This window comes from Saccopteryx leptura, chromosome 6 (genome assembly GCF_036850995.1).
Source record: "Saccopteryx leptura isolate mSacLep1 chromosome 6, mSacLep1_pri_phased_curated, whole genome shotgun sequence".
Taxonomy (NCBI): domain Eukaryota; kingdom Metazoa; phylum Chordata; class Mammalia; order Chiroptera; family Emballonuridae; genus Saccopteryx; species Saccopteryx leptura.
Window position 1 is genome coordinate 21,225,095 of NC_089508.1, and position 26,498 is coordinate 21,251,592.

Below are 26,498 nucleotides of genomic sequence, written 5' to 3' on the forward strand. Positions count from 1 at the left end.
TCTTTTCCTTACATAAAATAACCATTCCATTTCGTTCTACTTTTTCCTCTTTTTTGATTGTCCTTGCTATTTTTTTCTTCTTTTTAAAGTGGTGTTTTAAAGAAAATAAAACTATAATCCTACTCTTAAAATGGAAGGTGTCTTCGGATTTGACTTTAACGGAAATTTCAGCTGATAGGATTTGGTGGAGTTGGTGGAATTTTTGCAGTATTTCCATGTACATTTTTAAAACAAATCAGATGTCATTTTGAGAGGACTGTGAGCCAAATATGAGAAGTAATTGGCTTTAGGGAAAAACTAACTCTTAGTCTTATTATGGGGCCTGTTATAATGCTGCTTTGTTCTTTTTCCTGTTTCATTCTGCTATATTTAAGATTTGTCTTGTTTATTTATATTTAAAGGATGCCTAGCCTTGAAATCCTATTTAATCTAAAAGAATCACATATTAACAATGCAGTATTTATGCTATATTTAAGTATTTATGTCAGGTCACCTTGTTTTCAGTTAAGTAGAGATGTTAAAATGGAAACATTTGGATCATGCTATAAGGTATATAAACCTCGTTGTGGGTAATTATAGGCTCAAACATAGAGTGCACATAACAGATTGTTTAAGTATTTTATTTCTTTATGAGGCTCAAATTATTTTTCCAGCCAACATATTCTGAAAAGCACCCTATTCTTTAATAGGCTTTCAGGAATGGAATGATTGTAGTAATGGGTCTTTACACCTTTCCCCCTAGAGAGAAACTAATTTAATCCAAGTGATGGGTGGAAATAAATTTAAAAGAATGGAAATTGTATTCAGCTTTTTAAAAAGAATACATGTTTTTCCTTGTGGGTCTCTTTCTATGTATAAATTCTGTTGTTTCATTTCTATAAACTTGAAAAAGAAAAGTACATCCAAGAACATAACATTTGCTCTCACCTCAAAGAAACCACCCTTGGGGGTTTGTTAAAGTCAGCTCTTTGCTTTATAGTTCAAAGGTCTATGGGAGAGTGGTGATCTCTGTAACCTGTTTTTAAAAATGAATTAATTCCAATTATCTTTTATCATTTGTTGACTTTTTGAAGTATTTCTGATAAAATTTTCCGCCATTTCATTTAGAGAATGACTGGCTAGAGGATGAGTTAAATAATAGATATGTAACAACTGAGTCTGGGAAAAGGCCTTGGGGATATTGGTATTATTTCTAATGACATTTTTCTTTTCCCAAACACCATATTTAATACTTATTCTACCTTATGCTAGTAGTGTTTGAAAGTTAAGGACAGACACTTAAATCCCACTATTATAAAACAATTAGGAAAATGTCTGATATAAAATACATCATTTTCTCAGATCAGTCTTTGATAACTTAAGAGCTTTTCCCACAACATTTGGTCCGAGTAGTCTTTTATCTGTAGACCGTAAGGGGGATAGGCATTGGATGAGACAAAATGTTTCCTGTGAACTAGAGTAATTAGGGAAAATTTCCTTGGAAAGCAAAGAGAGAGGGCATGAGAGTTGGTTGAGATTTAGATAGTGAAAAAGTGGATAAAAGTTGGCTATGAGAATACAACATTCTTGTATATGGCATGCAGTCAGCACTCATTACGCATTTGTCGTCTGTCTCAATGAATTACCTAGTGATATTCCTTAAGGGAGAGATGTACACACACATTAGGAAGCATGGGAGTATTTTAAAATAGGAATAGACTTCTTTTGAAGAGGGATATGATATTTTTAAGAGAATGTTTCTAGAAAGAAGTCCTGCAAACATATCATAGGTCCAACAAAAATAGGGATTGAAAAAAAATTGTATTTATAAGTGTATAATCATTGATAACCTTTGAATACGATGTTATCAGTAATAACAGAACCAGGTGGCAATGATTTTATAAATGAGTTGGTGTGAAGGAAATCAGGTCAGCTGGCATAGACAACCCTATTTATTATAGGATTTTGTTACCATCATGAAATATAAAACAATAGAGTTATGTTGATTAGTTTCTGTCATTTCTACACAAGCATTAATGAGACAAAATGGCCCTCATAGTATAAAATTAAAGAAGGATAAATGAGACAAAGAATTAAATTTCCATGTAATTACATCTAACCCATTGTGAAATACATTATGTGGAACAAGACTGAGGAAAAGAAACAAACAAAAAATGAAGTAAACTGGGTTTACTTGAGTCTACTGCCAGGCAGAATTCTGTGGAATCAGCCTCCTGAGATTTTAGCAAATAATAACACTTGAGAGAATTGATTCATGTTTCTGTATTTGAACTAAATTGATTACTGTCAACACATACGTTATCTATATACATATATAGGCTTACATAAATAGACATGTTAAATAAATGGCAGCTTGGCATTGGTTGAGTACTTATATGAGCTGCCTTCTTTCTAAATCATTAAGTTTAGGCACTGAATTTTTGGATGTTATGGTGAAAAATTTCATTTAGGTAAACTCATTTCAGAGAAAAATCGACTTTTAATAGACTATTTCCTCTTTTTTTTTTTTTTTTTTAGTGTTTTTCATCTGGCCCTGATATTAATTATGACCCACATCGCTGGTTAGCAGAAAGCAAGGTAATTAATCTTTGAATCCTAAACTTATAATATTTATGAGCTTCAAGGTGTTCTATTTGGACTAGCCATATATTTTTGTCACCTAACTGAGCATACGAAACTGTAGTACTGTATTGCTGGGAAAGATATCATTTTAATACATTTAGGAAACCTCCTTTAACTTAACATTTAAAAATTAGGTTAAATATATAGAGATGGGATAGGGGAATAAGGAAGGTAAAAGTGTTGATGTGTTAAAACTAGCTTGTTAGAGAGGCAGATTCTTGTGCCTTTTCCTTGAAATAGGCTTTGTCTCTGAAGTGTACAGAGGTCAGGGCAGCTGTACCCAACCTTCATTACATGTATATACTTAACTATATTTTGGTTTCTGAGAGAAAGCTCAAAGCCTGGCAAATCTCTATGTGGCTTAAGCAAATCCCTTCACCTCTCTGGGTGTCTTGTTTCCTCATTTACAAAATTGGAGGAATTAACTGTAAATTCTGAAGATGGCTTCCCCGCTTCGTGGTTCTTTGCCATTGTGATTCAAATTTAGAGGAAGGTAAGCGAATATACGTGAAATTGAACAACTTGCTAATCTTAAAAAAAAGATTCTTCTACACTTGGGTAATTATCGGCTCTCTTCATAGACCAACTTGGAAATTCAAATACATGACATTAAGGTATATAGAAATTAAAATATATAGAAAATTATAACCATTTGTTTATTTAAGTATCAATGCTTAAGTATAGGCTTTCCTTTTCAGACTCGAGTTTTTCATCTTTAACATAGTAAACTGTTAAATTTTCCATCCATTTATATTCTGTAAGAAAACCAACTGTACTGCAAACCTGACCAATTGTGGTCCAATTTAGGGTTTTATTACAAGAAAGAACCTTTAATTTTATACAGTGTCCTTATTTAAAAATATGAGAAAAGTGAGGTTTCAGAGAAGGTATGCAACTTTTCCAGTACCATATAAAGAATGGGAAAATAGATTATATGCTATGCAGACTCACAATTAATGTTCTTACCATTATTTGTATTGCCATCTAAAGTTTTCTTTCTACCACGTTTTATTGATTGTGTACTTTTTTGTGTATAGACACTGGGGCTATAAGTGTTAGCAAGCCATCGAAGTTAACAGGGGAAATGGTGATATAAACAATTTTTAAATCTCCTTAAGGTGTGTTATATTGTTATAGAAATGTGTACACATTGACAAAGGAACAGAGGAGAAGGAAGAACTATGGTGTCTGTGCTGGGTGGATGGGCGGTTATGATGCTGCCAGCATGTCACAGAAGGCTTCTGCAAAAATGCAGTATTTAAACTTGGTCATAGAAGAAATGTGTACAAGTTTTTCAGTTGGCTAATTATGAAATGACAATGGCAAGAAGATGAGAGTATTTGAGTAAACACAGATCATGGCCAAGATGGGTGGGGCAGGGTACAGGGGGGAGGTGGTAGGAAGACAAGGTTTACCTTTGAAGGCCAGATATGCCTTAGAATCCCCTTCAAAACGAGTCTCAATAAGAAACTAACAGTAGTATGATTAGACATAGCAACTTACCCAACCTTGTAAAATTTTCTATCCTATTTTAAGAACACAAGCCTGTGCATTCCTAACCCTTTTTTATAGAACCAAATAATAATTTGCATTTATGCCACCTGCAAAGGAAATTTAGGATATACATGTTCTGCCATCCTAGAGTTTTTTGACTAGAAAATTGTTATACATTAGTAAAGCATTTCTCTTTTTTCTTTTTCCCAACTTCACTGTTTTGACAAGAGCAATGGACTTGGAATTTTCTTTCAAGTTAAAATCTTTATCATTTCTGAACAGAAAGCATTTCCTGCTGTTGTTCAGCTAAATTATGAGAACCAGAGATGACTCTTAATCATAGCTCTTTAATTTGGGAGCTAGTGAGCAGTTTTCCCTTATCATTTAATGGGATTGAACTTCTGATCAGATGGGTTTTAATACCGCCTGAGACAACTGTTCCTCTGCAGCGTAAAAGGGTCCTGATAAGCAGTACCACTTTGACCAACTGACTAAGGAGGAATTGAATCTATTTACTGGAAAGATGGCTTAGGTTATTGATGGGCTACAGTACTGTAATTCCCATGAACTATGAGTGGACAGCTCCATAAGTATTGAAGATAAGATCTGAAATCAAAGCACAAAAACTTTAGGGGAAGTAAAATAGCTATTCAGTAAGCCCATGCTGACATCTTGCGGTATTGGAAGGACCTCTGAAGGCCTTTGGTAATTGTTTTTGTAAACCGGCCAAATGAATTTCTTCTCTTAGTGTTAATCCCAAAAGAACTAGAGGATTGGGTGGGGATTGTATCACTGTTGCTTTGTTGACATAACACACACAAGAAGTCCAATTTAGAGTTGGACCCGGCCCACAGATAAAATAACCAGTGAATGGTAAGAATGAGACATTATGGGGAGGAAATGGGTTGAGATGGTTATTAAGGAATGCCAGGCAAGGAGTTCCCAGGGATTAGAGATTTGTTTTTTTCATAAGTCTTGACAGGGGATGTAGAGACCATGTTTTATTTAGTTTAATAGAGAATTTACTGAGGAAGTACTGTGCCCTAGGTGCTATGCTGTCTGCTCTGGACATAAGAATGACTGAAGACATGATTCTCTTGAGGAACATATTTTGTCTAGGAATGCCGACATTTATGTGGATCATTTTAATATTATATGTAAGAGCTGTGATGGAGGAATACAGAAGCTGTCCTGAAGGCTGGTGGCTCAGATGACTTTTGAAGCTAGCCAAGCATAATTATGGGTCCTGATATTGCTGACATCAGCTATAGTCTTTCTATTCAAATTTTTCATTTTTCTTGACTTTTAGCTTTGGGTCCTTTCTTTATTACACTAAATCTCAGTAAGGATATTTTTATAGATTAAAAAGACCATTCTGATTGTTTTACTAAATAATTATAAATATTCCCACCTAATTATAAGCTGTCATCTATGAACATAAAAACTGCCTTATTCAGAAATTCTTTCTTTATTTTAGTTTATTTTATAATACTTGTTGAAGTGGTTAAATAAATGAGCCTATTATGTAACCCGAAAAATGCTCTTGTGAGTGGTTAATAGAATGTTGTTTGTATTGTGATTAATAGCCTTGTCAGCTAATTATTATTTGCAATTGTTAAAATTATTCCTATACTGTGTTTCAAGCTGTTTGTACAAGATACTTAATGAAGATGCTGGGTGCTTCTCTAACAAACACTGATTCTCATAATTGATTATTGGTTGATTAAATTTTCATAACTTGGTATTTTGTTTTGTAGGATTAATAATATATTCTGCATACATATTCAAATCATAAAAAGCATCTAACTATAGCCTATTTTTAAACTTTGTGTGGCAGTGGAATAAAGGCTTCATGTGAATAAACTGAAGCCATAGGTCCTATTGCATTAGTCTGCTCAGGCTACCATAACAAATACCACAGACTTAGTGTTGGCTCAAACAACAAACATTGATTTTTTTCACAGTCCTAAAGGTTAGAAGTCAAGATCAGGGGGTCAGGGTTGATTCCTGTTAAGTCCTCCTCTTTCTAGCTTATAGAATGCTCCCTTTCATACATGGGTGCATTGGGAATGGGGTAGTTGGAGGAAGTTGGGGGGAGTTGAAAATCAGAGAGAAAGGCGAGGGAGTGCAAACCTGCTTATAAGCCCTGTGTCTCTTCAATTTCCCTAATGAATCAAGGGTCCCGCCCTTATGACCTAATTTAACGTTAATTACCTCACTATGAGACCTGTCTCCAAGTACTGTCGCACGGAGATGCAGGCAGGTCTTCAAGATAGGAATTTTGAGGAGACGTAATTCAGTTCATAAGAACATATTAAACTTGATTAGTGCTTTATTTCAGAGTTTTTGGGTTTTTTTTGTTTTGTTTTTACATTAACTAATAGGATTATTGCTATGACGAAACAGATTTGCTATTTCCCCATAATCCCCTCATAGAAATGGTCCTTAACACAGGCCAAAGATTGGGATGGAGTAAGTAGGAATGTAGTGAGAAAAGGGACATGTGAAGTTGTTTTCTAAATAGTAGTGCAAACACTGGGCAAGAGCAGATTAAATATTAAAGATGGTGAGGTTAGAGCAGGGGTCGGGAACCTATGGCTCGCGAGCCAGATGTGGCTCTTTTGATGGCTGCATCTGGCTCGCAGACAAATCTTTAATAAAAATAATAATAACGTTAAAAATATAAAACATTCTCATGTATTACAATCCATTCATTTCCTACCGCTCATGTTCATGGTTGCAGGCGGCTGGAGCCAATCATAGCTGTCCTCTGGGACAACACCAAATTTTTATTGAATAATGCATAATGTACACAGGTCATTGTATGGCTCTCACGGAATTACATATTAAAATATGTGGCGTTCATGGCTCTCTCAGCCAAAAAGGTTCCCGACCCCTGGGTTAGAGTCTATGAAAAGGAGAGTTGTTTCAGTGAAATTCCCTCATCTCTTCAAGGTGGGGAAAGGCCAACTTTATCTCCCTAAACCCTGTAGAGAATCTCTCCACATCATTAGCTAGACCCTGGGACTATGCAACTTTAGGAAGCGAAACTAGAAAATTTTTTTAATTTCTGAAATAAAACCCCCTTTTATAACAAATCACTAATCCTATTTCAGGGTGATTTTGATTTTTAAATGCTTTACTAAACTGTTTTATATATCAAATTAGGGGGCTAATTGTATGATTAGAGATGTAGTGGGCCACATTTTCTATAGTAGAATATAGCCTTTCCAAAGGTGACAGAGTATACCAAATTGATATAAAAAGATATAAAAATCCAAGGAAAAAAATCCGAGAAAATCATGGTTTAATTTCACACTAATTTTTAACTGCTACGAACCACTGTGTTTTTATTTTGCTTAAATTTGTTAGTTACTGTCTATATTTGTTCATATTATTATGATAATCTTTTTCTGTTTTAAAATGTTTTCTAGGCTTTTTTCTTTTTATATTTTTAAATTAGCTACAAATGTCATTTTTCAGACTAAACTCCAGTGGCTCTGCGAAGAACTGAAGGAGAGAGAGCACAGGGAGAAGAGCCTGCGGCACGAGCTGGTGCTGTGCAGACAGCAGCTCAGGAACGTGGCCGAGCACAAGGACTCGGAGCTACAGTGTCTCTTTGAGCAGATGGAAAGGCAGGACCAGCTGCTGGAGGAAATACATCGCGAGAAGAGAGGTGCGTCGGCCGCTCTGCCTCTTATTTCTCTCTGTGTGTATTTCTGGAGTCTAGGATTGGGAAAAAACCTACCTCTTACCTCCAGTTCAGGTTATTTCCATATTCCTCTCCTCTCCTTTCTCTCTCCTTTCTTCTGTTCCATCCAGAAGGGAAAATTGTATTCACTCCGAGAGTTTTTTCATCAGCTACCATATTCCAGCTGTCTGCATAGCTCTTGTGTCTACTGGCCATTTGAATGCGTTAATGTGATAAGATGTGGTTGTTCTCCCCTGAAATGCCAAAATTTATATTTTACTTTAGTAAAATTTTATTAATTCATTCAACAAATAACTTATTTTGTTTCTATTTCACCTTAGGCACTACTACAGTGCTGAGGATACATTAGTGAATAAAACAGAAAACATCCTATTCTTGTTTAACTTATATTGAGTGGGGCAACAGAAAGTAAATGTAATAAATAGTGGGTAAATTATAAAATAGGAGGCTTTTTAAGTACAATGGTGAAAGCAATACAATAAGGGAGAGTTTGGGAAAGCAGGGGACAGAGTTTTATATGCTTAATATGTAGGCAATACTTAACTTTAAAAGTTAAACAAGAGACTTGGGAAAACTTTCTGTTTGGTTGTACTGGGGATGCATCATGATGGGGGGGAAAAAAAGCAATTATGTGTGGGGATCCCAAGTGTATCAGGCATTGACCTTAGGCCTTTTATTAGTGAACTTTATTAATTAAAGATCCAAAAGGACACTTAATATTGTGTTCCACCAGGAAAATCTAAGCATTAATATGGTAATCCATTTAAAAATAATGTTTTGATTTTCATTTTAGTTTCAGGATTATTCTCTATACCATTTAAAATTGTTTATTACTGCACTTCAGTGATTCTCAATTTTTCTGCTATCAAGACTACTTTATATTCTTTTTATTATTTTTTATTAAGTGAGAGGTAGGGAGGCAGAGACAGATACTGTCATGTGCCCTGATTGGGATCCAGCCAGCAAGCCCCTACTAGGCAATACTCTGCCCGGGTGGGCTGCAGCTCTGTTGCTTGGCAATCGAGCTATTTTAGCATCTGAGGCGGAGGTAGTGGAACCATTCTCAGTTCCCAGGGCCAACTGATTGAACCATTTGAGCTATGGCTGCGGGATACGGATGGGGAAGAAGCAGTTGGGCACTTCTCCTGTGTGCCCTGACTGGGAATCAAACGTGGGACATCAACACGCCGGATTGATGTTCTACCTCTGAGCCAACAGACAAGGGCCTACTTTATATTTGTAAAAGCTCTTTGAGTTCTCAAAAACTTTATTGTGCAATATGTGTATCAATACTTACCAATTAAAAATTAAAACTAAGAATTAAAAACATTCCTTTAAGATAATTATAAATCCATTATATCTAATACTAAAAATTAATGAACTGTAACTATTTTCTAAGACAAAAATATTTAAAAATGGCATTGTTTTACACTTATTAAAACTCTTTAGTTGCTGTCTTAGAAGATAGCTGCATTTTCATTTTTGCTTCTGAATTTCATGTGTTGTTACATCATGTCATGTAACCTCTGTGGAAAATGCACTTTACATTTATGAGAAATTGATTGTAAAAAAGGCAACTAATATCTTGGTGAGATTATCATGGAGTGTTGAGCAGTCCATAAATTACTCTTTGAGCATTGCTGCGCTGGTGTGATCAAAAGATATAAACTGTGCCGATAGTAAAGTCAGAGGATGCTCTTGAACTTTTTTCTTTTTTTTTAGGACAGTGAAATGGTATCTAATTATGGAATTTTAGCATAAAATGTTATATAGTCTTACATGTTAAGGAATACTTACTAATTAACACTAGATTACAACTCAGTTTTTCTTTTTTAAATATTATCAGTGTTGTCACCCAGTAAATGATTTCTTTCTTTTAATATGGATTAATACATAATGTATTATAAGTATATAAAACTGTCAATGGGGAGAAATCCAAAGGAACCAAATAATTGTGCATTTAGATAATTACATAAAAATGACCGAGTTTTCATAAAAGCTTTGGAAGGTAAGCCTGTCAAGTTTGTAGTCTCTCAAGGTGATTGCTTTTATTTCTACTTTTTGAATTTAATGAAAATTTATTGCTTGCTTTATGTCTATAGATCATTTGAATTTCTTTTTGTAGTTCAGAGTCAACTTGTCACATTATTTTAAAAAATCTACTGTTGTTTTGATAGGATTATATTGGATGGTTAGGTTATTTGAGGGGAATGAGCATTTTAATATTGAGTCTTTCAATCCACAGCATGGCCATTTGATCCATTTATTTAGTCTTTAATTTTTCTCATAGGTTTGTAGTTTTCAGCAATTTAGGTTTTGTACATCTTAAGACTTATTCCTATTTTTTTATGATTTATAATGTATAAATAACATTTTAAAATTTGAATTTCCAAAATTATTTTCTAGTATTATAGAAATACAGTTGATTTTTTGTATATTAACATATATTCTGCAACCTTATTAAGTTCATTCATTAGTTCTAGCTTATTGTTATTATTTTGTAAAGCTTATATTATTATTTTTTAATATATGATAGAATTCTTCAATGAATCATCTGGGCCTATAGTTTTTATTGGAGAAGGTTTTCAATTTTGAATGTGGCTATTTAGAATTTCTATTTCTTCTTTTTTTTAAAAATTTTTTTTTTTTTACAGGGGCAGAGAGAGAGTCAGATAGAGGGATAGATAGGGACAGACAGACAGGAATGGAGAGAGATGAGAAGCATCAATCATCAGTTTTTCGTTGCGACACTGTAGTTCATTGATTGCTTTCTCATATGTGCCTTGACCGCGGGCCCTCAGCAGACTGAGTAACCCCTTGCTCGAGCCAGTGACCTTGGGTCCATGCTAGTGAGCTTTTCTTTTTTTTCTCAAGCCAAATGAGCCTGCACCGAAGCTGGCAACCCCAGAGTCTCGAACCTGGGTCCTTCCGCATCCTAGTCCGACGCTCTATCCACTGCGCCACTGCCTGATCAGGCTCTATTTCTTCTTGAGTCAGTTTTATTAATTTATGTATTTTAAGATATTTATCTATTTTATCTTAAGTTGTTGAATTTATTAACATAATTTTTTATAATATTTCTTTTATATTTCTGTAATATGTATACAGATGCCTTCTATTATATTCCTGATAATAGTAATTTGTTTTTTATCTTTCCTTCTTTATAATTTTTGCTGAGTGTTTTGTTAATATTTGAACCCTTTGAGTAGTACAAACGTTCATATACATCCTTGTGCCTTCTGACCATCTAGAGTATGATCGATTTATTGTAAAACTGTGTAAGGCAACATTAAAAAAAGGCAAATGTATGTTCTTGTTTCCATAAATTGGTTATCAAACAAACATGATATTAAGTTAATAAAACTGTAACTAATTTCATTTTTTGAAAAAAAAATCTTACTCCTGGGGTTCAGTAAGAATGAAAAAAACCTACTACTCAATGGGTTAAAATAAAGAACTTATTTTACTTTTTAAATTTTTTTTTATAGATTATTGATGTCTAGTCTTATTTTTATTTCCTCCCTTCTGTTTAACTTTGTGTATATTTGCTCTTTTTCTGCCTTCTAAGTTGCAAGCTTTATTTTAATGCCTACATTTCCAAATTAAAGCATTTGAAGTTATAAAGTTTTATTTTAGCAGTATGTAAGTATAAATTTTGCTAGTTGTATTTTCATTATCATTTAATTTGAAGTAGAAACTATTTCTCATGAGTTCTTTCACCCATGGTGTTTTGTTTTCTTTCTTTCTTTTCTTCTTTCTTTTCTTTTCTTTCTTTCTTCTTTCTTTCTTTCTTTCTTTCTTTCTTTCTTTCTTTCTTTCTTTCTTTCTTTCTTTCTTTCTTTCTTTCTTTTTTTACAAGTATACTGCTTGCTTCATTTCCAATTATGTAGAGAGGTTTTCTTGGATGTTTTATTATTGATTTTAAGTTAATACTATAGTGGTCATAGAACATACTCTTCATGATTTTGATCCTTGAAATTTATTGAGACTTGTTTTATGGCCCCAAATGTGGTCTATCTTGTATAATTTTCTATCTATAGTATAAAATAATAAATCATACTCTGCAGTTTTTGTGGAATGTTCTATAAATGTCAATTATTCCAAGTTATTTCACCATGTTCTATGTCTCTAGTGATTTCTATATCTCTACTGATTTTATCTACTTCTATCAGTAACTGATAGAAGATTGCTAAAATATCCAATTACAATATTACCTTGAGGTTCTGTGTGTGTGCTTTATTCATTTTGCTCCATATATTTTGAAGCTATCTTAGAGGCTATCTTAGTATTAATTGTGGGAATCATCCAGTTAGGAGCCTATTATAATCGTCTTAATGAAAGCAAAAGAGGAACTGAAGAAGGACATTTGTAGTGGCAACAAATGCGAAGGACTTAGCACAAGTTTGATCAGTGTGAGTGAGAGAGAGGGAAGACTCACAGGACACCCGAAGGCCTCAGTGGTATTGCCGTTGAAAAAAACAGGAGCATCATGAAGTAAGGATTGATCTGGTGAGAAAGAAAGAGGAGTCCATATTTTGCATATTTTTTTTGTTTTTCTTTTATCATAAATGAAATAAACCCCCAAACATACGAGATTTTGCCTCGTATGTTTGAGATACTGCTGTCTGGTAATAGAAGTAATAAAGACCAACCAAAAGCTGTTGTAGTTGGATATGCTTCCAAGCATATTCATTAGGCGTCAGGATGAAATAAATACGTTATCAGAAATATAAGCAACATGTTCCTGGTGTAAAGTGGAACATTGATTACTTCTGTTGAGGTACACACGGGGAAGTTTTTAGTAGGATTTCTGATTTGATTAAGATCTTGAAGAATGTAGCAGGATTTCCATGACATGAAAGGAGGAAGAGAGATTCTGTGCAGGATTGATCTGCTTAGAAATCTCTTCCGGCAAAAATCAGCATTTGTTTATTGTGGTATACATGATAGAAGTTAAGGACAGCCAAACTGATTATTAAATTCAAATATTTCTGAAATATCAAAATCAATTGTTGATTTTATATTTGAGTCCCTTTAGCATATTAGAACCTTAGCTACAACAAGGCTAACCTATGTATAAGTGAAACATCACAGAGAAACTTCCTATTTTCTGGAATTAATACCATTCTCTGCATAAATATTTTTTATTTGATTTAATGTCATATTAACTGACACATGCAGGTTAACTGAGGCACATGTCCGAGGAGTTTCTGGCATTGAGTGCTGCCAGATTTGTAGATCCGAGTTGTCTCATGATTCCGGAGCTGCTCCGGGCCTGCACGTTGTGCTGGATTGTTACAGAAGGAGAAGGAAATCTGTTAGAGAGTTAATGTCATGGACCTCTTAGAAATTTAGTAGTTGTGGACTGAGAAATTCTTTACTGTTAGGTATAACAATGAAGACAAGAGCAGAGAGATGTAAACTGCAGCTGGGAGGATTTAGGCAGGATATTATTTTAACTTATATAAGTAGTTACGGTATTTTTAATAATTTCTTAGTAAACCAACTGCTGTCTACTTTATGAATATTCTGATAATGCCTGAATATGCTTATATTCCTTTATTAGAATACTTTGAAACTACAAAGTATTACTAAAATCTAAAATTATGTGAATGTTGGGTTTCTTTTTTCAAAGATCTTGAGAAGGAGGCACATCTGTATAATATGATATAGTTGCGTTCTTGCCATGTAAAATGCTAATGATTATGAACAAATAGAGTAGAATATTTTCTTAATTTATTTTGCCTTAAACTGAAACTATGAACTCTTATTAGAAATGTGTTTTCCAGTCAGTCTGTGGTTTGGGCTGGGACTGGTGTACAGAATTTCTTCTTTCTGGTGGAATTAGAAATTGACACGGGCCTCTGAAATTCCTTTCCCTTAAAGATAAAGTTTGATTTTCTTCCTCAGTTTTCAGTTTGGAGAAGATGTTCTCATTTGGCTTTGTTGAATTAGGTGGGATCTTCACCAATTCTGGACTACCCCGATACTCTGATAAATACAATCCCTAGGAATACAGTAATCCTCAGTAGCATGAAGTATAGATGGAGGCTTCCTGAATCTGTTCCTTCCCGTCATATATCACATATTAGGAACGTAGGTTTAAAGATGAAATGAGCCATTGCCAAGGCCTCTTTGTCATGGAGTTGCCTCTTTTGAATAAAAAGGAGGAGCTAATAGGATGTAGAGGAAGGGAAATAGTCCTCCAGCCACTTTAGAAAGTACTGTTTTTGCAGCAGAGGACTAACTGCTCAGGTTGGTTGGTGGTTTGTCTTTGTTTCACATCTGTGCCTTAGCCAGAAAATAGACGGTGGGCAACCGATGCATCATAGCTCCACGTTTTTATTTTTCCAGTTCAGCAGTTTGAGGTTCTACATTAGCAGTGACTGTGGGTGTGGTAGCATTCAGAGGATTGTCCTGGCCCAGAAAGGGCTTGTTTCTTGCCTCAATCAGTTTTGAGTAGACACACAATTGAGAAGATGCATTTAGTTGAATGTATCCACTGAAACGGAGGTCCCATGAAGGTAGTGATTTTTGTTTGTTCACTGCTATATCCCTCGGTGCCTAAAAAAACCTGCCATGTAATCGATATGTCCAATATTTATTGAGTAGTGAGTGACTGAATGAATGAATGACAGCTGCACCGTTAATAGGGGAGCCATAATATTAATGTTTAGTGAAAAAAGTCATAATGAATTCTGCAGAACTAAGGTGAACTCTATATAACCAAGGACAAATCAACAAATATTTGGCAGAAATTAAGGAACTTAATCAGAGTGATTTGCGTTTTGTTTATGATACTGGGATTAGGTAACAGTATTTGTCTTTTATAATGTTTCAGTTATGTATTACATTTTATAGGAGACATATTTAAATCATTTATATTTTTATGCCCTTCACAATGATATTCTCTAAGAGCTTCCCGATTCATTTAGGGATACTATAACATTGTTAGTAGTAATTCTAGCTCCATTCTGTACTATGATTTGAGTTAGAGCTCTTGTATAACATGTAAAAAACAATTTGAAAGTACCTGAATATCATAAAAGGTAAGCAGAGAATATGAAAAATGTGTGTCTAAAATAGTTTCTTTTTAATAGAATCAGTGAAATTTTTAGATTATTATATTCTAGTTGCTACTGATTATAGACAAGCTTAAGCATGACTATAAATGTTAAGTAGAAAGTTACAGGAATATGAGAGGCTGAGCAGGTTAAAGAAAGGTAAATTATGTGGCAAGACCCCATGGACATGCCGGTAGGTGAGGCCCCTAGGAAAGGTGGAGACCTGAATCTTGGAAAGAACAAGGGCAAGAGTGAGGCATTTGTTCTCCCATCACGTGTTTAGCACTTTGAATACGCTACTATTTTTGGCAGTTTCACATTACAATATTTTTCATAGTGATTCTTTATTTTGACTAATAGCTTCTTAACATCTGCGATTGGGTTTAATTGATCTTTGCCTTGTATAGGCTTACTACCTGTTTGGAGAAAAGTACGAAACAGGAAGTAGATACTGGATTTGCTATGTTAAGACTGAGAGACCTGTTTTAGTAGAAACTTTTTGAGTTTTAATTCACACCTTAGAATATCTCTCACAGCTATATTTTTTGCAAGCTGCTTCCAAAAAAAAAAAAAAAAATACATGTCATGTGTGCATATCCAAGGCGTAGAAACAGCTTAGTGATGAATCTAATATACTATCCACCATTATTCTGGATTTATAGATGGCTCTAAGGATGAGTACCTTTATTAATAATAGAGATATAAAGTTTTTTTTTTCGGTGCTGTAAAGTTGCTGTGCTGTTCGAGGCACTGACTCTAAAAACTACTGCAATTCAAAAGGTTCTCGTGTCCCTGATTTGTCTCTGGCAATGGTGAGCTCGACTTTTTAAGGCTTTTTCTTTTGATTCCACTGTTCCTAGAGTTCTGAGAAACCCCTTTCAGCGGATTTCTTTTCCTTGCTCTTTCTTTGAATGTCTGTGCCACTTCCGCAGGTGGTGGGTGGCTGAACAGAGGGTACTGTCTTAGAGTTTCTTCATAGGACAGAGACCAGGAAGGGACTTAGGAACAGTAGGCATTTTTCCTAACATGTAGGCTAGACATGGGGTTGCATTGTTTATGTTCTGAGTGTACATTATTTATTGATATAGTTTTCCTGCCACTCACCCATTCATCTATAACTTATGAGAGCACTTATAACTTACCCTTACACTTAAGATTTGAAGGAAAGTTTACTTTCTCCCAGTCCATTGTCCCTTGCAACTGGTGACTTCACATTTTTCTTTGGTTACTTCTCACATATCTATTTCTCCTTCCAGTCAGACTACTTCTGTCTTATGTAGCTCTTTATTACTTCATATCTTAAAGGATCACAGAAACTTCTTATTTGAAGATCTTCTTGACTTCTAGTCTCTACCTCCCACTTCACTGGTCTACCAAAGGCCCCCAAGACAGATGACTCTCCCAAGGAGGCACACTCTGATTTTTGTGTCCCAGTTCACCCCATTTCCTGTGCCTAGCTAGCCTCTATCCATTTCGATGCTATCTGATAAAGCATTTGGCAAGGATGGCATCATTTAGAAATTACCTCGAATATGCTGAGATTGATACAAGAAAGTAAATCATTCTCACACTTTGATTTTGCATTTTTTATAATAAATTATTTGTAACACACCCTACAGTTGACCTCTGTCCCATAGCATTTCCTTAGAGAAAACATACACGTGTGAAGGCAGACACAACTGCTGTTCTAATCAGTTCTGCTAGATGAATCTTCGTTAAGTACAGCTCTGAGCCCCTGCTCCTCAGCTCAGAAACCCTTGTGGCTTTCTCACTGCTGAACAAATAAAGTTCTTGTTCTTACAGGAACCCCACCGTTTCCCCCTCTCCTTCTATGAAAACTCTCCCCTCATTATCACACTTGCTAGTAGAATTGTTCCTTTTACCAACCCTTTTACTAGAATTGTTCCTTTTACTACTAAAGCTGTAATTACATGACATTTGTCATTTACTGCATTTTCCTTTGGGTATCTGTGTGTATATCTTTTTATATGGTTTCCTTTCTGCTGCATTTATTGGGGTGATGCTGGTTAACAAAACTATATAGGTTTCAGACGCACAATTGCACAACACATCATCTGTACACTGTATTGTGTGTTACCACTCCGAAGTCAAGTCTCTATCCATCACCATTTATCCCCCAACTATATCCTCCTCCAGCTCCCTCCCCCAGCAGTCTCAACTGTTGTCTGTGTCCATGGGTTTTTCTCTTTTATTCTTTTTTGCTCAATCCTTTCACCCCTAACCCAGCTCTCCGGCACCCCCCTGACAGCTGTCAGCCTGCTCTCTCTCTCTATTAAGTTTTCATCTCTTGTTTTATAGATCATTATTTTTCCATTGCATCTCACCCCATGTTTTATATTTAAGCAAGAAATAAACATACTTAATGGATGTTTAAATAGATGGACTGTTGAGGGATGAATGGATGGATGGGTAGATACATACACGGATAGCACAGATTAGCCCCTTTTATCCCATTTATTAGGGTGTCTTCATCAGAAGCCTTATCCCCTCACTGTATCTACACTAGACATTTAGGTCTGTTCTAACAATCAGAAAGAAAACAAACAGTAATATTGATTTATTTATTTTTCTTCTTGAAGATGCAGAAACAAATATAAAATATTAGACAACTCAGAATTACCTCACCAAACTGTTCTGATGATGTCTTTTGTTAGCTAAGCTGTTTTCACTGTTTGTTTTGAAACTAGGATACTTGGCAATAAGAGAAACCTCCCCGTATTTATCTTTCCAGAGTAAAGTCCTTCAAGTTCTTCCTAGTAGCATTTGGAAAGACATCGATCCACATGCTCTTTCTAGATTAGATGAATCATTCAATCATTCATCACAGTAGATCATCATATAAATCATGACAGATTACAGACTTGCTTTATTTTCTATTGAGACTATTGACCTTGTCTTCTGGTTTTAAAATTCATTTCTTAATCATGTCACATTTTGCAAAGATTTCTCACCACGGTCCCCTACAGGTTACGTTCGACATTTATGTTCACCTTCATGGTGATTAAAGGTGGCCTTAGTAGGATGAAGGAAGCTAACATTTCTCAAGAGCTTGCTAATTACAGTCAGGTTTTTATGTGTGATATCTCATTGAATCGTGACAACAACCATTTGAGATTATTTATCCCATTTTACAATCTAGCATCTTGAGTGTGGGAGGCAAGTGGGCGAGGTTGTTTTTCATGAGTCTAGACAGTGAGTTACAGATGGGAGAGCAGTTGAGGGACTCAGCTGTATTCCTGTTACCATATCGCATATCAGAATGAACCAGTCCTATGGAGTCAACTGCAATGGGCCTTGCAAATTGGAAACAACCTGCCCCTCCTCATTTTGTTGGGATTTATTCCCTGAAGTTGTAAAGAGATCAAGTTTTTGTTAAAAATGCTAGAAAATTGCTCTGTCAAAATGTCAGTCTTTTTTGGCTACCTTAATAACTGATCCACTAGAAATGCTGTCCAGAAAAAAATGTTCAGCCTAGCTGTTTTGATATAAACTCTTTACTCATGATAGCCATAATATTTCCAGGATTTTCTTTCACATTATTTTAGCACATGATAGCCTTTAATTTGCTGAGTTGTCACAAGGAACTTTAAGCCTCAAGCCCAATTAATGAAGCTAATTCTAATATAACATACACACTCTTCCATAAATAGGAAATTAAGATCAAACGTTTTCTTATGTGTGCCTCTACTGTGAAAGTGGTGTCTACCTTCTAATTAGTCACCCAATACCACACCTTTTTGTTGTGTTCTTAAAATTGAAAATGCTTAATGGACACTATAGTTTTCGGGACAACCAATTAGTTTTCATATCTATCTGCATACATCCATGGGTCAGCTGTTTCCAGTAACTGTTGTGTCTGACTTACTTTTGTGGTCATGAGAAATGTGGTTCTCACAAAGCTTTCAAAGTTCACTGGCTTTAGGACAGGTGACTATGCAACTTACAATGCACAGTTTCTTCCTTCTTTTCCCCTCAACACAGTTATGTCTCCCACTATAACCACAGCTGAATCTGGCAATGTTATAGCAGTTGTTCTCAGGTTAACATCTCTTTCCTTTCTTCTATTCTGACTATAGAATGACTCAGCATACCCTAACAAAGAAGCACGTTCAATTTGGAAAAAAGAGAGATGTAAAATTTAACGACAATGTAAGAATACTGTACTTTGAAGCTATAAGCTTACTAGAAACAGAAATGTCCATGGCAGTTGGAAGGGGTCCTTTTTTCCAAGATCTTCTGACGAGGAGGTGTCTTTGTAGTATGATTTAGTTGCAGTGAAATGCACATGATTAGGAACAAATATAGAAGTTGATTTCTGTAGCTGAAATTGTGAACTCATTTAAAGAAGGGACTGGTCTTGCTTTCCAGGCATTTTGTGGCTATTTAATGTGAACACCCTGCAGAGGTATGTATCTAAGTAACACAATCTCGTTCCTCCATATCAGGGAAGCCTCTGATGGGTTCTTTTTACTGTTTGCATCTTTGTTGTGGTGAGGTTAAAATGTTATCTAGGACAGTACAGGGAAGAGAAAATGGCTGCTGTGTGTATAATACGTCTTCAGAGATACTCTCTAAAACACCACTTCTCACAGTGTTTCTCTAAATATGTTTTCTCATAATGGTGTTCATTAAGGGAGGAGAGGAGAGGCAAATGCAATTTCAATGAAATATCTCGTTTCCAAGCAAACATTCTTCATGTTAAAGTCATTCTGAAAACGTAAACTGTTAAATGAGGAAAACTATAGTTAATATGTGGTTACATTCCAGGAGGAAATCAAAGGAAACATGACTCTGGCCTAATACATTTATATATTGATTTTCTACTTAAATCTAAAAGTTATCACTTTTTTTTATCCTTCTCATTACCCATGTAGAGAAATTATCTAATTAACTATTACAAGAATAAAGATGCTTTGATTTAAATACATTAAGACTAAGTTAATAAGAATTTGGAATATCTTTCTGCATTTTGGGTTTGAATTCAGTACTAATACTTTTTACACAGTTGCCATAGAAACACACCTTTTTTTATTTCCCTTTTGGAATTTGTGGAGCAAACTCTTAAAATGTACTTTCTGGCGGGAGGGTTGCTTTAGGATTTACTCGCCCCTACTCTGTATGGCTGCCTCTGACATCTGGAATGAGCTTGGATGGGTCTCTCCATCTCCTCCTGGGGCTTCCGCATGAGAAGCTTTTTTATTGATTGATTTTAGAAACTTGACTGTAAATTGATCTTTATTTTATCATAAACTGATGTATTTAGGTAACGCTGTAAGGTCATGTTAGACAAGACGTGTTTGGCCTTGCGTGCATGTCTCCATGTAAACGCTTTTACACTCTCTCGTGGTGGTATTGTGATGTTCTGTCAGACTCCATACTCCATAGCCATGGCCAGGCCACTAAGCATCCTATTACTTTTCCACTCTCTATTTTCTCATTTGTAAAATTTTCTTTTCTGCCATTTTTCTCCAGTTCACTTTCCCTCAAGGAGTACCCAGAATTGAGTCACTGCTTTAAATTTCTAGTTCTCAAGTATTTTATTCACCATTCAGCATCTCAACACCAAAGTTTATTTTGTAAGAAGTTAGTATGTAGTCATTAACTATGCTCCCTTCTTTTTAACCCCTTCCCTTTGAAATATCCATTTATTCTTATTATTACCTGGGGAGGAATATTCAATGAGATCCATGGCTCTCTGATGCACATTTGGCTTTATGTTTAATATTTTCCTCCTTCAGTTCCATTTATACTAATGAACGTACCTGCCTTGCTCATAAGAAAGCTGCAATTGAATTATTTTCAGTGCCTGCCTATTTCTTTGGAGTCTGTGTTGTTTTATCGGATTCCATATGTTTAGTAAAATAATGAGATAAGGATTTACTGAAAAGTTTACATGTAAAGTTATGGAAAGGATTATAGGGTTATGGGTGTATATTTTACAAAAGGGAAATGTGGATGGAGCAGCTCTGCTTGGTTCTAGAGTTCTTGTTTCCATGTAGGTTTGATGCTCCCAGAGAAGCAGCCACTGAAGGGATTTTATTTTTTATCTTCTATGACTATCAAATACTCTAAATGCCCTAAGGCAGTGGTCCACAAACCGCTGGCTCTCGAGCCACATGTGGCTCTTTGGCCCCTTGAGTGTGGCTCTTTGGCCAGCTCAGGAGTACCTTAATTAAGTTAATAACAATGGACCTACCTATATAGTTTAAGTTTAAAAAATTTGGCTCTCAAAAGAAATTTCAATCGTTGTACTGTTAATATTTGGCTCTGTTGACTAATGAGTTTGCCTACCACTGCCCTAAGGGAATATAAATTGTAGATTATGATAACACTAATAAAGAGACATTTTCTTGGTAATTTTTGTTATTAGGAATTCTCCCTACTAGTCAGATGTTATTAGCATCTCTTGCTTTGGCAAAATCAGAAACATCATAGCTGCCCTGGTAACAGGAGAGAGGGGATGTCTATGGGTTTCTAAGTATGAAGGAAACTCCTTGGAGGGATTTAGAGATTGGGAAAGAAAAAGGGTGTTGATTGCCTTCAGAAAGGATCTTACAGAGTTCTTATTTATTTTTATGTATAGTTTCTTAAACTGCTTCTTCCTTTTTCTTATTCCAGGCGAAGGAACAGAATAAGTGAATTCTTAGAGCTTTAATTAGCAAAGATTTATTTAGGGATGGATGGGCAGTAGCATTTACTTCTCATTGGCTCATTTGCAATTTCTAAAGCTCTGCAAATATATAGGAAAAATACCAATGTCTGACTATTCCAAGTAAGTTAATTAATTGGAATGATACCATGTAAGATTTTTAGTTTTTTTTTAATGCTGTATATTTTCTCCAAAAGGTTTTTTTTTCCCCCTTAGACTTTAATTTTGATTGTGAATTATAGTATCCTCTGATCTCTTGTACTAAATTCTGGCATATTATAATTCTTGGAATTAGTGAACTTCTCCTGCTTGTATATTCAGTTTTCATAAATTGTTGGTCATTCCTGTTGGGGATAATTTGAAAAAGAGGGAACTTGTATTCTGGAATAGATAATTGAAATAAAGAAAGAGTAAATTTTCTCCAGTAAATGGTCTTGGAAAAATAAGAACGAGATAGAGTTTATTTGAACAGAAGAATGGAATTGCAGTGGTTGATAGAGAATAACACCAGACAAGTGAACAAAGTTTCTTCAGTTTATAACCAGGAAGGGTGGAGGTAGAATTTGACTAGTTGTTTTTCTTGTTCTTTACAGCCACATATAGTAGGTACTCAAGTTGTTGTTGAATAAACTAATGAGTGAGTGAACTAAGGAACAAACAACTAGGGTAGGTAGTCTTAGTAAACAATACAAAAGTATTAATTGTTTGGGGACTAGCCTAAAAAAGTTAAACCTCTCATTATATTTTTTGTAACAGCAAAGTAAAACAAATTTATAAGCATCTTTATTGAAATTTCAGAAGAAGCAATGTCTGATGGTAGATGGAAATCATTAGTACATCCTCACTGTTGTCAACTCCAAAAGTGTAAAATATTATTTGATATATTTTTTATTTTGTGTCTTTATTGTTGTTATTACTATAAAGCATTTAAAGGTTTTTATAGATTAATTCTGGACCTTTAGTTATTCTTTTTCCATATTGTCTTAATTTTCACAAATAAAAATTGTTTTTTGGTTTTGTTTGTCATCAGTAGTTAGAATTGATGGTAAAGGAATTAATTTACTTAAAATTATTTCAAATAAGGTGATTTTATTATGTGTATATTGATGAATTATTAATTATAATTAGTTAAATAATAATGAACTGCTTCAGAGTCAAGATAATTTTATTCAGTGTCTTAAGTGTCTTTTATTACACAATATACAACAAATTTGGGTGGGTAAATGGGTGATGGATGAATGACTTATTCATCTTTGCAAAGGTAAAAGTAGGCGACAGGTCCAGTAGTACCAAGTGAACAAATGTGTTAGCATCTAAACGTAATCCTGAATTGTAAACATAAGTTCCTGGGTCTTAGGGGTTGTGAGAAGGCATAACCAAATATTTTATATCAATGATATACCACAGAACCAATCCAGTACCCAGTCTCTATAAAACTTGCTGGTTTGTTATATGATATTCATTTGTTAAGTGAAGACAATGCTTCTGTTTTACTGTTATGTTTCTACAAGCTAACTTCAGCCCCTCTGGGTGGTGTGTTATGATGGATGATTATGTTCCATTCTGTGTAAGTCACTATTTGGTAAAACTTCCCAGAACACTGTGAGATTTCAGCAATAGCTTCCAGTTAGCTCTTCATCTGTTCTCAAGTGACCTGGCAATCTTGCCCTCTCTTTGAAGTGGGCTTTGTATGGTCTCCCATTGCCTCAGCCAATTAAGACCTTAAAATTAGGCTTTGAGGAACCCAGCTCATGCTTCCAGAAGCATAATAGCGCCACTTTTCATTGAAGGAGATGAGAAGTGTTTAAGTTTGGCCAATGAACAAAGCAAGGATAAAAACAAGGGCTAACATCACAATTAGCCCTGAACATTTTAATGCAAAAAGGGCATCGGTTTTTGGACACTATGCCACCATTATGCTAGATTTCCCTCCATTATTTGTGGTTCAGAGTTTTTCAGTTCTTAGAGAGATAGCTAAGTTATGTAGAAGGCATTTGGAAAGGGTACTACACCCTTGTTTTTGAGGCAAATAGCTTTGCTACCCTAGATGCTAGCACGGATTAAAACATCCCTGTTGCCTCAAGCCTGAATAAGATTCTAGACTGTAAGTTCTTTAAAGGATCTTTTAGGTGGGTGAGATGAGGAGGTTTGGCATTGGAGTATAACATTTTTATGGATTTTATACATACTTATAAGTTATCATGATCAAATAACGAATGCTTTAGTACTTATTTATGGTAGTGTAACTCACTCCTTTAAAGATTCTAGCATTTTATGTTGAGTTGTGACTATTTTTGCTCACTATATCATAGATTGGCAGTGTCCTTTCTAATGGTTAAAAGGAATAAGTGACAGTTAAGAAATGACAGAGGTTTTTTTGTTTTCCCCTCTCCCTCTCTGCTTGTCAATTAGGAATGAGATAAGAATACCAAGATGGGTATTTCTGCTCTGTAACATAAGTATTTATAAATGGGAAAACTTTTTCAAGAAGTTATTTGCTTATATAGGGAAATTCTGTTTAAATGCTTCAAGTAACTTATTTTTCTCTTTGAAGATGGCAAAAACATGTGACACACACACCATATACATAAGTGTATGTGATATGTTTATATGTGTATGTGTATGTATATTTATACACCAAAGAACAGGGATGGTTTTGTGTACCAGTTGATTGCACTCTTAGAATGGAGTCTCTGAGTATTTGGCTCTGGAGTCAGCCCAGTGTTCAGGAACCAGAATCAGAAAATAATGGCTATTATCTGTGTTGTGTCCTGCCGTGGTTATTCTGACCACAGTGTGTCATGACGCTGGATGTTTCTCAGTAGGGGCACTCTGAATATTTTGAACTTAGCAGTTCTTTGTGGTGTGGGATACTCTCACATACTGAAGGACATTTGATTATCCTGGTCTCCAAACACTAAATGCTAGTAGCACTATCCATTATTTGAAACAAGAAAAATGCTTACACAATTTTCAGAGAATAAAGTGCATGTGGGAAGACTTTTTAAAAATAGGTGACGTTTATTTATATTCCTGAGCACTTTCGACACTTCTTTTCATCATTCTAAAGACCCCCTGAGACAGATTCTCTGAGATATCATTCTTTACATGAAGAAACAGAGAGCCTAAAAGGAGAAGGAAATGTCCCAAAGTCACTCAGTTAGGAGATTTGAACCTAGAGCTCGCAAATTCCAAAGGCTGTGCTCTTTACCACCTTGTTTTAGTGCCTCCAAACTAGGCACTTGGGGAGCAAGAGAAGGAAGTGGGAAATCAGCTGCTTCTACTCCGTCAGCCAAGGTCGAAGGGCAGTAGCAGAAGCTAAAGGGACCATCAGGACCAGAATAAGGTGGCAGGAGGGAGGCATCTCAGCCTATCTGAGCACAGTCACGAGAAGACTACTGCTATGTCCTAACGACTCATAAAAATATTTTTCACATTATTATAATTACTTTTTAAAGACAAACGAATCCTATGTATTTGATATACCTTTCTAAGTGTCGTTGGCCTTCAATTGATTAAAGGTAGGAACTGACCTTTGATAAGATATTTGAGTGATTAGACAATATTGTTCTTAAAATATTTCATTTTTTAAAAAGATGCTGACCTGCTAATACAGTGTGGTTTTATGATTCTCAAGCGTGGGTTATGGGTAGAGAGTGTGAAAGGTGGGGAGAGCAGTTCTGGGTCGTGGTTTCAGTATGGGAAAACCATGGGCAGCTGAAGGTCTGCCTGTCAGACGGCTTGGGTAATTTTCTCAATCTGCCCTTGCCTGATAGAGTTCATTCTGTGGTAGCGCGGAGAAAGCCTGCTGTGTCAGTTATGCCCTCTGTGCTGTAGTTGGACAAACACACATGTATGTGCTCATGTGTGCTTATACAGCTGCGCGTGTGCCTAAACACACCTTAATGTTTCATTTACATAATGGTTTCTCAGAAATAGTCTCCCTTTCTATTGCCTTTCCCAGCTCAGAAAGGTGGTGTTTATATTCCTGATGAGAGAAATCGTTTTGAGCATGCGCGTGTGTTACTCCTTGAATGGTTGATGCAACTCGTGTGCATGCCTGTGGAAGTTTTAACATTCCAGTTGCATACACAGATGCTAAAGAAAAACGTGGGCTTATTTAGGAAGAAGTATATTGTACAATTAGGTGTTTGAGGTTTACATATTGATATTTTGCAGTCCTCTGCTATATTGAAAAAGAATACAATATTCAGTATATTCTTATAAGGAGCTTTATTTTTTCAGAATATTAAAATTGGATCCCCTGTGCATGAATAATATTCATAGAATTGAATTCTCTAACTTTTTACTGCTCAGCAGAGCGGGAGAGAAAACACTAGGAGCTGAAAAATAAAATAGGAAACTGCAGCGTGGAATGGCTAGTCTCCACTGGCTTTCACATGGTTTCTAGTAACCCAGATTTTCCATGCAGCTGACTCTTGATTCTCTGTGAAAATAGGCTGGTTGCAGCATGATGAGTACAACCTACAGCAAATTAAAAACAAAATCACTGTAATTATTGCCAACCTCTTTTATTTAATTCTTGTAATTAATGATAAGGTATTTAAAAATATTTCATTCTTTAAGTACATACAAAAATAAACCTATGTGCAAGACTGGGGAGATTTAAAGAATAATAACACCATGTCCCTCCCATAGAGGAGTCCAATAGTCTAGATACTTATTCACTTTGATTCACCTTTGTATATATATTGTTGTAGAAATTAATCAGTTGCTATATATGCACCTAACGAAGGCACCAGCTCGACCTGGATAGGCCCAGGAACTGAGAGATATTTCACCTGGCCTCTAAAGGAAACAGGAGTTTGCAGGTGAGGAAGGAGGCTAAGGGAACAACCTACCCAAAGTCACAGAATTCTCGAAAGGCCATGCTTGTTCAGGAAATAGGAAGAAACCCAGCAAGGAAGAATAGAAA

The 26,498-nt window shown here is 35.4% G+C and overlaps 1 protein-coding gene across 4 annotated transcripts in view; it reads left to right on the top strand.

Annotated features, from left to right (window-relative positions):
- CEP128 (centrosomal protein 128) overlaps nucleotides 1-26,498 on the top strand; it is a 412,477-nt gene that overhangs the window by 179,589 nt on the left and 206,390 nt on the right. For all 4 annotated transcript variants that reach the window (XM_066342939.1, XM_066342940.1, XM_066342941.1 and 1 more), the window contains 2 exons: nucleotides 2,518-2,577; nucleotides 7,600-7,792. In XM_066342939.1, coding sequence (XP_066199036.1) covers nucleotides 2,518-2,577; nucleotides 7,600-7,792 — 253 coding nt within the window. The remainder of the gene's footprint in view (nucleotides 1-2,517; nucleotides 2,578-7,599; nucleotides 7,793-26,498) is intronic.